Source organism: Cyanistes caeruleus, chromosome 2, assembly GCF_971803275.1.
Source record: "Cyanistes caeruleus chromosome 2, bCyaCae1.hap1.1, whole genome shotgun sequence".
NCBI classification, from domain to species: Eukaryota; Metazoa; Chordata; class Aves; order Passeriformes; family Paridae; genus Cyanistes; species Cyanistes caeruleus.
In genome coordinates, this window is record NC_141702.1 from 77,175,439 (window position 1) to 77,188,812 (window position 13,374).

General features: G+C 47.8%; 1 protein-coding gene across 4 annotated transcripts in view; it reads left to right on the plus strand.

Annotated features, from left to right (window-relative positions):
- The window catches only part of XPO5 (exportin 5), a 30,102-nt gene extending 17,288 nt beyond the window's left edge, over positions 1–12,814 (plus strand). For all 4 annotated transcript variants that reach the window (XM_086878000.1, XM_086878001.1, XM_086878002.1 and 1 more), the window contains 12 exons: positions 4,293–4,393; positions 5,392–5,488; positions 6,028–6,164; positions 6,743–6,840; positions 7,303–7,349; positions 7,545–7,639; positions 8,491–8,553; positions 9,044–9,126; positions 9,834–9,941; positions 10,108–10,245; positions 10,410–10,574; positions 11,102–12,814. In XM_086878000.1, coding sequence (XP_086734126.1) covers positions 4,293–4,393; positions 5,392–5,488; positions 6,028–6,164; positions 6,743–6,840; positions 7,303–7,349; positions 7,545–7,639; positions 8,491–8,553; positions 9,044–9,126; positions 9,834–9,941; positions 10,108–10,245; positions 10,410–10,574; positions 11,102–11,242 — 1,273 coding nt within the window. In that variant the 3' untranslated portion in view covers positions 11,243–12,814. The remainder of the gene's footprint in view (positions 1–4,292; positions 4,394–5,391; positions 5,489–6,027; positions 6,165–6,742; positions 6,841–7,302; positions 7,350–7,544; positions 7,640–8,490; positions 8,554–9,043; positions 9,127–9,833; positions 9,942–10,107; positions 10,246–10,409; positions 10,575–11,101) is intronic.
- Positions 12,815–13,374: the final 560 nt, after the last annotated feature.

A 13,374-nucleotide genomic window follows, 5' to 3' on the forward strand; every position in this document is an offset into this window, starting at 1 on the left:
TCAGTGTTAAATTAAGCTGGCTTTGCTGAACATGAGCAGCAGCCTCCTCTTCAAGAGCACTGTCTGCTTTTGAAATCAGTGGATGCATACTCTCAGGCTGTTGCAGTGACTCAGTGTCACCGGTGTTGTGTAGATCTGGGGCAGCCAGGGGAAGGAGCAAGAGAAGGCAGAAAAGGGAAATCCTGAATAACACAGTTCCTAGAATTATAAAGAAGTCTCTCTCAGCGTAACTCCAGACACTGGGATTTGGCCAGACTTATGGGACAGTTTTATGAGATAACATGTTACATGCTTGAAAACTTTATGCTCTGTTCTTGGCAGGGGCCTTTTAAGAAAGAACATTTTCAGATCCACTTTGATTTTTCAGCTCCTGGGTTTGTAAGGGAAGGGGCCCTGTTACCTAAGTTCTCTCTAGTTGAGTATGTTTAGCAGTCACTCCGCGCAGGAATGTGCTGCTTGCAGAGAGAAGCAACATGCTAGACTGTTGGGAAAAGCACACGCTGTCTTGGCCCACACTAGCAGTGTTTCTCATCACTGAACTCTGTGTAGCACAGTGTGTGGTACTTTGGCCAGTGACCAGCAAGACATACAGAATTGTGCTTGAAGTGTTTTTGCCTTTTATGCTGGAAGGCTGAAGATCCTATTGATGAGTTTCTGGGAGAGGTTAGGTAGAATTGCGCTGAGTAGCAGTAGCTTCATGCCATTTCTTTCTGACACATGTCATATTGTGTGAGACCAACTAAACCAGTGCACAAGGTCTGAACAGGCTGCAATAGACACTTTTTCCTCAACCGGTCACTGTTCCTACCACAACTTGTGCCTTAGTAAAATCACTTGGGATCTCTGTTACAGCAAGCTTAAGAAACTGTCATCCAACTTCTATCACCACTTCTGTGAAGAAGCAGAAACTCAGTGTCTGGCTTTTGCCACCTCCAAGACAACACATGAGCTATGTTCTCTATTTAGTATAAAGGAAGAGGCTCCATGGCTGGTTTGGGCTTTTTTTGAGAAAATGCATCTGTGTTCAAGCATCTCACCTGCAGACCAAAATATTTTCTGTGTACATGACAGTAACATACTTGGAGAAAGCTGTACTTCACTCAAAGGTATCTGGGCTTTTCTTAAGGCTAGGTGCTCTAACAAGAACCAATGAATAATGTATTAAGAAAGTAGATCTTTATACTTCATATTTTTCCATTGCTGCTGCTGGTTATATAAGCCTCTGTTTGACAACTGCAATCTCATAGTTGTTCAGTGCAAGTGCTGATGATGATGCTTATGTCTTTTTGGCAAAGCTGGATCTTGCGCTATGGAGCTCCTGTTGTGTTCTTTGCTGAGTTCAGGTGCCTTTTCTCCATGTATATCTTCCTCAAGCCCTCTTTAATATGGACCACACAGGAGAATATGGAATCTGTAGCTGCCTGTCAGCAGGCAGGAGGTATTGGGATATGAGAAAGGCTGCCTGGCAGGAAAGCTGCTTGTGTTGAGGATGCCTTCAGGGACATAGTTGCATTACTATCTGGGGATGGATGCTTCTCTTAGATCTGTGCCATTGGGCAGCTCTCTGTAGGGATAAGCAACATCCAGTGCTGCCCACGTGCTTATGTGGGACAGAGATACAGAAGTCCCTGCAGGTTGTGTTGGTTTCTGTGTGAGCAGATGTGCAAGTAGCAGTAGCATGGGTCTGGCTGAGCAGGTGGGTCCGCTGCTCTCTGAATAGTGTGTGGCATTCTGCTGCTGTGTTAGCAGACAGAAGCAGTGAAGCTGTTAAGCCATTAGCCTTTGCCAGGGTGGTAAGTAGCTTGAAGGTAGGTTATGGGTGAGATCAGAGAACTGAGAAGAATGAGATAGTCCAGGCAGTGGAAAAATAAGGTATCTTTGAATGGCATCTACCTGTGTTTGTGTTGGTAGCTGTATTTAATGAATTATTTTGAAGTTGCTTTATTAATCACTGCTTGCAGTTTCCAGACTAATGATTCTCCTGTCCTCTGTGGCACCTCATTTCATGTAGGTGTTTTCTAGCTTCTGGCTTAAAATGTTCACTCCTGAATGTAAACCCAAATCATGATTTTCAGCCACCTTGGTGCATTTCTGCAGTCAGTAGCTGCATGACCTGATGGGTGCAGAGCCTTTATTGTGCTGGGATTTGCTCGTGTTTTGTTACAAATTAAGTGCTCAGGCTCAGCAAATGCTTTGCTTAGACAAAGGCTTTTTTGGAGCTCCTGATGACGAGATGCTGACATTGCCAAACATTAATGCTGGTGAAAGAATTCTTGGGTAGACATGGATGCTGGAGGCATTTTCATTTTAGACAGCTCCAGCTTTGGAAAAGGATTGTTCGATCATGGACTGTCCTAAAGGACTCATCTTCTGGTTTATAAGCTGTTCTCTGTAGGCATCAGATACTCTTTCTAGCAGAGCTGTGATCATCACTGAAAATTCCCCAAGTCCTGCCATATCCTTTGCTTGTCTTTTCTAAAACAGAAATGTCTCTTGAAATTAGTTTTACTTTGTTTTCCTGTGTGTGGGGTACCCAGGAGTGCTGATTAGTCTCAGCTGGAACATGCCTAGGGGCTACATCATCATACATGAGGGCTGTTGGATGCCTTTTTAACTCCCATGGGGGGTGGGTGATAGGCCATTTTCTTTCCATTCCCACTGGGAACTTGCTAAAGTATTAAGAGAGCGTGCCATGTAAGTGAACATCTGCCTCCCAACTCTCAGACTGAAAATGCTTCAAGGACTCTGAAACAACTAAGGACCATGACCTTCAGGATATGATGTCTGGCCTGTCCTGATGGAGTTAGTGCAGTGGGATTTCAGGGTTCACCTTTGCAGTTCCACAGTCCCTGCATTTGCCCCACTGGCCTTCCTCCCAGCATGAAGCAAAGCCAACACTGGCGTGCAGTGGGCGGGAGACATACAAGAGATTATTTTAGCGGCTAGGTTTCAGCCTCAAGCGGAAATGTACAGCTTTTTGAGTCAATGGGGGCAACATTAACCAGTGTGGAAGCTGGGCTGTTCCCTGACCCTTCTTGGCAAAGTAGAATCAGCTTGTACCCCTTTGAGGCCTGTTGCATGGTGTTAGATTCAGCCCAGAATGAGAGTATGAGTCTTTAAGAAGTCATTTGTGTAGCTCTTTCTTGAGAAGTTCACATACTTGCCTTCCTCACGTGCAGTGGGCAGGGTAATATTTAACACTTGCAGAGAGAAACAGGATAGTTGCGGTTTTGGAGCTTTCTGCAAATGCAGGCAGTCATCACTGCATCAGGGTTGCCAGAATTATGAACGTAGACCTTAAAAAAAAAACAACCCAAAGAACCAATACTTAATACATGAGTGAAAACTGAGACTCTGGAGAACATCCCGAGGTTGGTCCACCCTCCCTTCCCCCAGCCATTCCCATGTACCCCCTGCTTTGGGAAACGCTGCTTGAGGAGGAGATACTGAGTTGCCCTTGATCACCTCTAGAAGCAGGTACAATGGCATTGCAGTTTTGGAGGAGGCTGCAGGATTTGTGCTGTGTGCAGCTGGCGACACCCAGAGTGGAGGTCTGAGGTCTCAAAGGAGAGAGGTAGGTGAGAGAGACACCCTGGCTGAGTCCAGCTCTGAGTGTCAGTACCCTGGCTAAGAGAGGGGACAGGACCCATTTTGGCCTGGATGGCAAGAACCAGCCACCCATGGCTGAATTGGTATCCCTTGCAGACAGCTGACAGCACCCACTTCTTGTGATGCGGAATTGTTCCCAGCTGGATGTGTTGTCCAGGGTGCATGTGTGCCTGCCATGAGTAACATCTCATCAGACTGATGTTCTCACTAGAGTCCCTCCGATGCCACCTGCCATTCTGGGGACTGTGAAACAGCCCCTCCCCCTGCAGGGGCCTTAGGTGCAGAAGATCTTTTGAGACAGCAGAATCCATGTCTTCTCAGTTTTAAGAATACATTCTCCGATCCCTTTGGCCAAGCTAATAAGTTGTTCCCAGCATCATCTGAAGAATTGCTGGGAGTTTTTACTGCCAATGCTTGCAGGGGGTGGGATGAACTGAAATAAGTGGAAGGGGCAGCCAGGAGATTCAGGACAGGAGGTGGAGTCACTCCATGTCTCTGTTGAGTCAGCTTCCCCAATATTTTTGCAGGTGGGGAAGGGGGATCCCATGCACATGTGCGTGGTCTCACCTTCCTCATCATCTACCTCAGAAGAGCAGGTCACAAGCTGAAGGAGAGGATTCCACTGTCAAGGGCAAAAAGGGGTTGACTTACATGAGTATAAACCAAATGCACTTCTGTTTCAGAACTCACAACAACCTCTACATGCCAGAGATGGTGGCTAGGCTGGGGGATACATTTGCAAAGGCCTTGGACATGCTGGAGGTGGAGAAGAATGCCATTCTAGGTAAGAGGCTTCTTTTCAGGAGGGCATATGTGGGCAGATTCTTAGAGATGTGAGTCAGTGATCTGTCCATAACAGTGGAAGAGAAATAGGGCTGGAGGACCAGGTTCTTCATAGTATTTGCAGCTCAGCTGTGATTTGAACCGGCTGAAACGAAGACATTAAATTTTAAGTTACAGGTCTCAGACACATTGGTTTCTTCTGCATGCATTGAAGGGTACAAAACTGCTTGTCCCAACTCTGGGAAGGTGGTGGTTTCTGCAGCATGGCATTTCAGGCTGCAGAGGCTGGATTGTCTGCCTTTAAGCACAATTAGTGCTCAGAAGGAGCCCTGAGTGCTGGTGCAGAGACCTGTCCTGGAGGACAAGAGCCAAGTTGTGCAGTGTGGCCCTGGCGTTTGTTTCTAGACAGTGTGCTAGAAAGGAGCCTTTGGAACCTTCTTAAAACAGGTGTGAGTTTGTGAACACAGGAGCCTTTCCAGCCAAGCAGAAGCAGATGGCTTTGTGGATAAAATGTGGATCATAACTTTGGAAATTGGGGTTTAATTTCAGGTTCTGACAGACAGTAAAATACTTTGGGGAAGTTGCTTTGTCTTTCTCCATTTCCTGTCTATAAAATGAGGACATGCTTCCTTTATCTGACTTTAAAAACTGTCTGTGAGCCCCTGCACATAAAGCAGCAGGGCCTTGATCTCTGCTCTAAACTTTTTAATATCATAGTTCAACAGTAGCCTGTATCATGGCAGAGAATACAAACCTGAAGGAATGAGCTATTAGAGGAGCTTCATCAACCTCAGGGGAAGCACCTTTGCTCTGGGTGCAGCCAACCTGAACCTGTCTGACCTCTGACTTTCTGCCCTAGGGTTGCTGCACCGCTTCCTATTTGGCTCTTGCCAAGGGTTTCCCTTGCTGCCATCAAGCTGGCTGGGGCCTGTACAGTGTGCTCTGAAGGTGCACTGTGTTCTCATCATTAATGTAACTGAAGTTTCTTCCTTTCCACAGGTCTCCCTCAGCCTTTGTTGGAGCTTTATGACTCTCCTGTTTACAAAACAGTCTTAGAAAGGATGCAGGGCTTCTTTTGTACCCTCTATGACAACTGGTAAGAGCACCACATCTCTCACCACGATTCATCACTGCACAGGCAGAGCAGTAGGTTATTGTGGGGTCCTGACTTCCTTTAGAGTCAGACTTTTGGCATGAGCTGTATCCTGCAGTATGCAAGTACAAGCTGCAGTGGCGGCCTGTACTGAGTGGTTGTAACCTGCCACACAGACGTGGAACAGTCTGGAAAAAGTACCTCAAAATGGGGATCTGCTTTTAGCTCTTCTGTAGTTAGGTAGTCAGATTGGAGCGCTTACCTGATACCCTCATCTAGTTTATCTCTTTTGCCACTTCTAATTATGTGCCAGGGTACATCAGCACTTGAAAATACCTTGTAGTGCTTAAATGCTTAAGTCATTGTTCCTCTGCAGATATCCCAGAAAAAAAAGAGATAGTGTGCTAAAATTCCTCCACAGTATTTGTTTAGGAATGTGACAACTGTGTAGTCTCAAGATAATAGTACTTGTAGCCTTTGCAGATCAGAGATGTGGTACTTGTTATGTGGCAGACTTGTAACCAATTTGTTTTCTGTTGAAGTTTTCACATCCTGGGAAATGCAGGCCCCTCCATGCAACAGGATTTCTACACTGTTGAGGGTCTCGCCACCCAGCTCCTCAGCTCTGCTTTCAACAACCTCAACAACATTCCTGATTACAGACTGCGCCCCATGCTCCGTATCCTTCCATCACTCTCTAATGCCAGCTTGGGAGGCTCTGAAGACATAAATTTAAACCTTGCATTGTTTTCAGTATGGCCAAGACAAAGAAGGGTGATTGAGGAGGTAAACAGACAGGGTACACCTGGTGCAGATGATGTGTGAGCCTAGGAGGGCATGAGCAGAAGGAGCACTGGGTAATAAAGGTCAGAATAAATGCACAGGATTTGTGTGGTTCTGGAGGCACTGTGAGAGGGGTGTAAGTGCCTTCTGAGGGGCAAAGGGGCTTGGATAGTGAGCAGCTTGACATTAGGATGTGTTTCTCTGGGAGATCATGTGGGTTTCCCAGCTGACTTTCCAGTCTCACAGCTAGGAAATGGGTGCTAAGCACCTTTAGCTTTCTCAGCTGAACTGTTGGGGAAAGAGCGGAATAACTGATGTTCTTGCTGTATAGAGATGCCATTTGTTAATTCAGGGCTGTGAGAAAGTGTCTGTCCCTTGGCCTCCCAGTGGAATGGGTTGGCTTGGGCACTGTGCTGCAGTCTCCCTAGCAGCTGGCCTTAGGTCTTAGATCTCTTCCTTAACTGGTCTGTTCAGGTGTGTTTGTGAAGCCCTTGGTACTTTCCTGTCCCTCAGAATACTATGAAACCCTTGTCTGCCCCATGCTGGGACCACTCTTCACCTATCTGCACTTGGTAAGAAAACACCTTGTCCAGCTTGCCTGTTCCTTGACACCCCTGACTCCCTGTAGCAGCTGGCAGCAACGTGTGGGAATGTCTGTCTCTACGGATCCAGCAGAGACAAGGGCAGAGCCTTGGTGCTTAATGATTTTGGTGATGTTTAGGGGGGGCTTTAAAGTGCATTGAGCCCTGGCTGTTGCACAGCACCACTTGCTGTGAGTTCAAACCTGTGGACATAAACTCCTCCACCTGCAGCCCTGAGACTTTTTGCATTTGTTGATGTTTTGTTTCCCCATGTCCTCTCATTTTCATGACAGCTCATTCATATTCCAACACCCTTGGTACCAGTTCTCCTGCATTCAAAATGGGTCTTTGGCATGAGAGCTTTGTTTAAAACTCTTGTGCTTCTTCCAGCAGCTGTTGCTTGGGTCTCCTTGCATTGTGTCCAGATTTAATCTTTCCTTTTGTCTTGAACAGAGGTTGTCCCAGAAATGGCAGGTGATCAACCAGCGAAGCATGCTCTGGTAAGCTTCCACCCCTTGGTACAAAGAGGGAAATGGGGAATGGGATGGAGATTTGGTCTTTTACGTGGCCCTTTGCCCAGATACAGCCCTGCCAGCAAGGGCTGGAAGATACACTGGTGACTCATTCCCTGTGTTTGGGTGGAGGGGGTGCTTGATGACATTGGCTCCTGTCAGACTAAAACCTGTTCTCCTCAGTGAGGATGATGCTGCAGATGACAACCCCGAGTCTCAGGAGATGCTTGAGGAACAGCTGGTCAGGCTGCTAACTCGAGAAGTCATGGATCTCGCCAGTAAGTGAAATCAGGCTAGATCTCCTGAGATATTTGGGAAGTTTTCCCTGGAAAGGCCAACAGGAATTCCAGTGTGCAGTAAAATTTAATTATAACCATCAGTAGTATATAAGATAACCATGAGAAGGCAGATGTGAGACAGCCCGGCCAAAATCTTAGCTAAAACCTAGTAAAAGATAATTTAAAACTTTCAAAAGAGAGATTCTTCCTTTTGTTAGCTTTCAGGGCTCCATGGTTTTGGCACTGTTCCTGTAAGAATCCAGTCCTACAGGGAATTGGCTTCTCCCATTCTGCGCTTTGGAACCCAGTATGAGACATGGATTTATGGACAAGCCAAGTGTAGAGCAGTTTTGATGTTGGTAATTGCCATGTCTCTAACCAGACATAAGGGAAGAGTCCCTCCCCCAGAGCAGACTCCCTTGTGTTCCCCTTCTCCAACATCATTTTTGTGTCTGCGTGGCTTTGTGCAGGAAGGCTGGGGAAATAGATTCCACAGAGATCACAGCTTTGTCTTCTGTCTCCTTTCTCAACTGGCCTTTTGCTTTAAATCAGTGTTCTTCTTGGATTATGGGCTTCAGATGGTTTTGCACATTCCTGCTTCTCTGTAGTCAGAAGCAACCATTGTGCAGCAGGTTCCACTGTGGGAAGGTGCTGTGGGTGAGGTGTGACAGCCTTCCAGGTAGTGCAGTATTGAGCTTTTTATACTGGGCTTTCTGATTCTTCAGATTCCCTGTAAGAGCTGGGGAGCTTGAAGCACCTGTGAGCCCACCAGAGTCTGTAGGTTAATCTCTGCATATTCTGCAGTAGCATCTTCCCTTTTCTGCTCCTCTGACCTGCAACTGTTTTTGCAGCTGTTTGCTGTGTTTCTAAGAAAGGTGTTGAACAGAACACTACTGCTGCTGTAGATGGAGATGGTAAGTAAATGCCTGCCTTTGCCTTTCCTGCCCTTGGTGTACACAAATGCTGTTCCTTTCCTGTTTCTTGAGGGGGAGGCTGGGCTGATGCTGGAGGTTCTGTGTCAGTGGTATAGGTTTGGTAAGAAGCCTTCACCTCTGTCCTGCCCAGCGTGTCTGGGGGCCACAGAAAAACCCAGTCTAGCCTGGAAACTAATGTGCTGTTCATGGGTGGCACGTTGGAGCAGCTGGTTCTTAAGGTTCTGAGAAGTGGGCTGAGGAGCAGAGGGGTTGTGAACAGTTTCCCAAGAGCTGAAGGTAGCCAGTTGCATGCCCCTCCTGCCCCACAAAGGATGGTAGCTTTTTGCTTGAAAAGAGGTGTTCTGGGTAAGCTGTGCCAGAACACTGATGCTGTGTGCTGTCTCCTGGCTCCCAGCTTAGTTCTTGTAGCCCCCCTGTGTCCCCTCAGTCCTTGGGAGGCCACATGCACAGTGCAGCCTTTGCTCTGCAGATGATGAGGCGATGGCCACGGAGGTGACTCCCCCTGCCAACGCAGAGCTCACCGAGCTTGGCAAGTGTCTGATGAAGCAAGAGGTAAGAGCATGTGCTCTGACTGCCACCATCCTTTCTCTGTACTCTTTGTCACACGTGTCTGCTCTGCAGCCAAACAGTGCTGCAGAGATCTAGGCTGCTGGAGCATTCCCCTTGTGGGAATAACCTCTTGGGAATATGCATGGCTTTTAAGGGCCTTGCAGAAGCCACAAAGCAAATGGGGGTTGGGATCCAGTTGTAACACATGGCTACAGTGCTTCAGCCCATCTGGGGAAGAGGTCCTGGGCATTCAGCTCCCTGGCTCTGCCTTCATCCTGGGCCCCAGTCTTCATGAGGAAGAACTTCATCCATTTATTTTTTTTTCTGTAAAATCTGCCTGAGGTGGTACAGGAGCTACAGTGCTAATACCATCCATTGTGCAGAGTACTTTTATCCCAGTATTCCTGTACTCTCTGCTGTGGATGCCTTGGAAGCTCTTCTAGAAGCTTTTGCAGTGATTTGAGAGTAGCAGCTGAGGGGAGTCCATGAGCGCTCTGGGATCTGTTCCAGGGAGATGAAGGGAACAGGTTAACTTAGCACTGATCCCTCAGGGTGCACCCTGGGTGAAAACCTTCTGCTGGAGCAACAGTAAGATGCAGGATTCTCAGAAGCTCCTGCAGATTCTCTGAATTCCTTCTTGGATACCATCAGGTTTGAATGCTGGAAGTAAGAAATAGTTCCTCTGACTGGTTTTCCTGACTCCTTTTCAGGATGTTTGCACTGCAGTGCTGATCACTGCCTACACATCCCTGTCCTGGAAGGACACCTTGTCCTGCCAAAGAACCACAACACAGCTTTGCTGGCCACTACTCAAACAGGTACCTGTGGGAAGAAGAAGGGATTAGTTCTGGCAGGGTCTGAATATTGTGAGAAGCGTGGCTGCCTCACCCCTGGGCACCTTCTCCCTCAGGAAGAGCAAGCTGTTGCAGAAAGGTGGCTGCGTACCAGTTTCTTGCTTCAGTGCTGACAGTGCTTCTTCCCCAGGTGCTTCCAGGAAACCTCCTTCCCGATGCTGTGTCCTGGTTTTTCACAAGTGTGCTGAAGGGCTTACAGGTACATGGGCAACACGATGGCTGCATGGCAGCTCTTGTCCACCTGGCTTTCCAGATCTACGAGGCCTTGGTGAGAAATTCTGTTCTTCATCCAAATGTGAGGTTGAGGAATGTAAGGGGAATGGTGAAAACTAATCCCATACCCAGTGGGTAGGGGCAGGGGAGAGCATGGCCCCCAAGGAGGGCAAGGCTGTTACTCTGGCAGAGCTGGGTTAATGGTACTTCTCCATGCAGCGCCCTCGCTATGGTGAGCTGAAGGCAGTGATGGAGCAGATCCCAGACATCCAGCTGGACTCTTTGGAGCAGTTTGATTCAAAGCTTCTCAACCCAACACTGCAGAAGGTGGCTGACAAGCGCCGGAAGGATCACTTCAAGCGCCTCATCTCAGGTTGTATTGGGGTAAGTGATACCCTGGAGGAAGATTTCACAGCTGTATGCTGCAGAAGTGATGGGGTGGCTGACCTGCCTCCTCTCACCAGCCACCCCCCTTCCCAGCCAGCAGGCTGTAGCAGCATCTTTAGTGTTTGTTCTGCCTCTCTTCACCCCAGGATCCAGCAGACTGAGCAGCCCCTCCAGCAATGGCCTCTCATTGAGAGGCAGCAAGCACCTTGCACAAAGGTGCCTGGGGAAACGGGGTGCTAAAATGTTTGATTGAAGTTGCTGGGTGGGCATTGGACTTCCATGAGGATGGTGGTGGTGAAGCCTTGGACATTGAATTAGAAGCTGGGGAGCTGGTATTTTAAAAGTTACCTCAGTGCCCTGGCACTTGGGAAAGGCCAGGCCTGACATTCCTCAAAATGCAAGTACGGGGTCTGGGCTTAGGGATTGCTCAGAACCTGCGTTCTGCATCTGCTGTGCAAGAAGCTGCCCCTGAGCTGAGCGGGGGTATGAACAGTGACTGATGCCTGCCTGTCTGTCCTCTGCAGAAGCCCATTGGGGAGCAGTTCCGCAAGGAGGTTCATATCCGGAACCTTCCATCTCTCTTCAAAAAGGTGAAGCCATCACTGGAGACAGATGTGCTAGAAAACGAGGATGGAGAGGGCTTCAATGTACTCTTCGAGCCCTGAGCCTGGGATGCTGCAGCCATCTCCTCCCTTACCTGAAAATTTGTCTCTCCTCATAGTAAGCACATTAGATTCTCCTTGTCACCGCCTCCACAAGCATTCGTCTGAATAAAGCCCCTGACGGGTCCTGTCCCCTTCTCTTCCATACACTGGGATGGGGCCTGCGGTGGCATTTGAACCAGTCAATATTAAGCTCTTCCCCTGACTCTTTCCCCTTCATTGGATGAGCATCTTTAGACCTCTGCTTCTCTGCAGGGTGGGAGCTGAGTCCATAGACCTCTTTAGGGTAAAGCCTGATCATCTTGTAGCCTCGGGTCACTCTTGCTCCACCTCTTCATCCCTTGGGGTTTAGGATTAATGCAAACGGCAGAGTAGTGTGCCATGTGAAAAGGGGCTACCCTAATCTTCCTCTGGGTGCTAGTAGCCAGGCTTTGTAGGGAACACATCGGACACTCCTGTCACGCTTATCAGCACTCGTCCCTTGCAGACTGGAATTCTGCTGAACCCGTTTCCCTCCAGGATGCTGAGCCTTGGGCTGAGGGCTGCGTGCCAGGAAGCCTAGCAGTGCTCTAGGATCTCCTGTGAGATCAGCCTTTCTAAGGTGCAACTGCTCTCTAGAAAGAGGCAGAGACTGTCATATATATACATATATATGTACAGATACGATCATACAGCTTGTTCTACCCAGAGCCAAATGGAAGGCTTTTACTTTGTGCCAGCCTTTCTTGGACATCTCTCAGGGGGAGCAGGACATACTGTTTTCTTTTGGGTTTTCTTTTTTTCTTTTTTTTTTTTTTTTCATTTTACCATGCCCTGTAGACTAGAACTTGGCCAGCGCAGGGTAAATAAAATCTGGACCAATACCTGAAGCACCTGCAATCCAGAAGGGAGCTCCTCGCCCTGTTGCAGTGGAGGTGACAGTAACCCGTTTTTACCCAGTCTGGTCCTTCTCGGAGAATTGCATGGTGGGGCAGGAGGGGTGGGCTTTATATGCAGTTTACAGGGGAGAGCCAGGTCAGAAACTGGGTTTTAGATGTGGTGGGACTCTTACAAAGCCACTCCAGTGTGCAAAGCTGGTTCTTCTTACATGACAAATACTACACAATCTATCCTAGAGTTAGCGCAGGCGCTCAGAGGGTCTGTCCAGACCTAGCTGGCAGTTTTGCCATCCAGGAGACAGAACAAGTAATAAGCTCTGGTAGGTGAAGTGGTGTCTCCACATGGACAGACTGGACAAAAAGGCTGGGGTTGGGAGGCATGGGAGTGCAGATAGGAAGAGCAGGCCTTGGGCATCCACTCACCCTCCTGCCCCTGCTGTTCCACCAGCACCCTCCATTTTCTTCCTAGCCTCAAACTTTTTTAACCTCTGAGCTAACATGGCTCCTGGCTCTAGCAAAGGCTGGGTGTATTTATTGTGTTGTGATATTTTTAACATTCTGTGACTTCATGCTAGACACAAGGGGTTTTTGTAAAATGGATTTTAAACCTTTTTTGTAGGAATGTTTAAATCCAAAGCCGTCTCTGAACTGGTTGTGTTACACCTGAATGTCAGTAAAGCTATTCCAGTTTCATACACATGGTGTCATGTTTCATTTTTATTCTTTTATCTGTTTCAGTAAGATCTGAGGCCTCTGGTCTGGCCAGACTGCCCTCCTGGAGATTTCACAGTATCCCTTATTCCAGCTACCAAAAAGGGAGCACCTTTGCTGGTGGTGTATACACTGTCAGGGGATGAACCATTCCAGACTATATAGTTTAATTAGGTGAGGGGGAAATTGCATTTTTGAGGTATTAATTTGTGACTCACTGATAGTTTATTTTAATTCTAGGTCCCAGCTTACAGCTTGAGGGATGTGTATTGTCAAAGCAAAACCTTAAGACTTTTCAAGGGCCCATCCCATAAGCATGTGACGCAGTAGCACAGAGGTGGATGGATGGATAGTTATGGATGGGTAGACAGTGATAATGGGTGACATGCACATGCAGTATATACCTGGGTCTGCAGCATGGCATGGGATAGATTTGGGTTGGAGCCAGGATGCCAAGTGTGCCTTCTCCCTACAGCATATTCACCCTAACAGGATGTTTACACTCTTAAGTAATTCTACCCCAGGGAAACTTTGATTCGACTTACT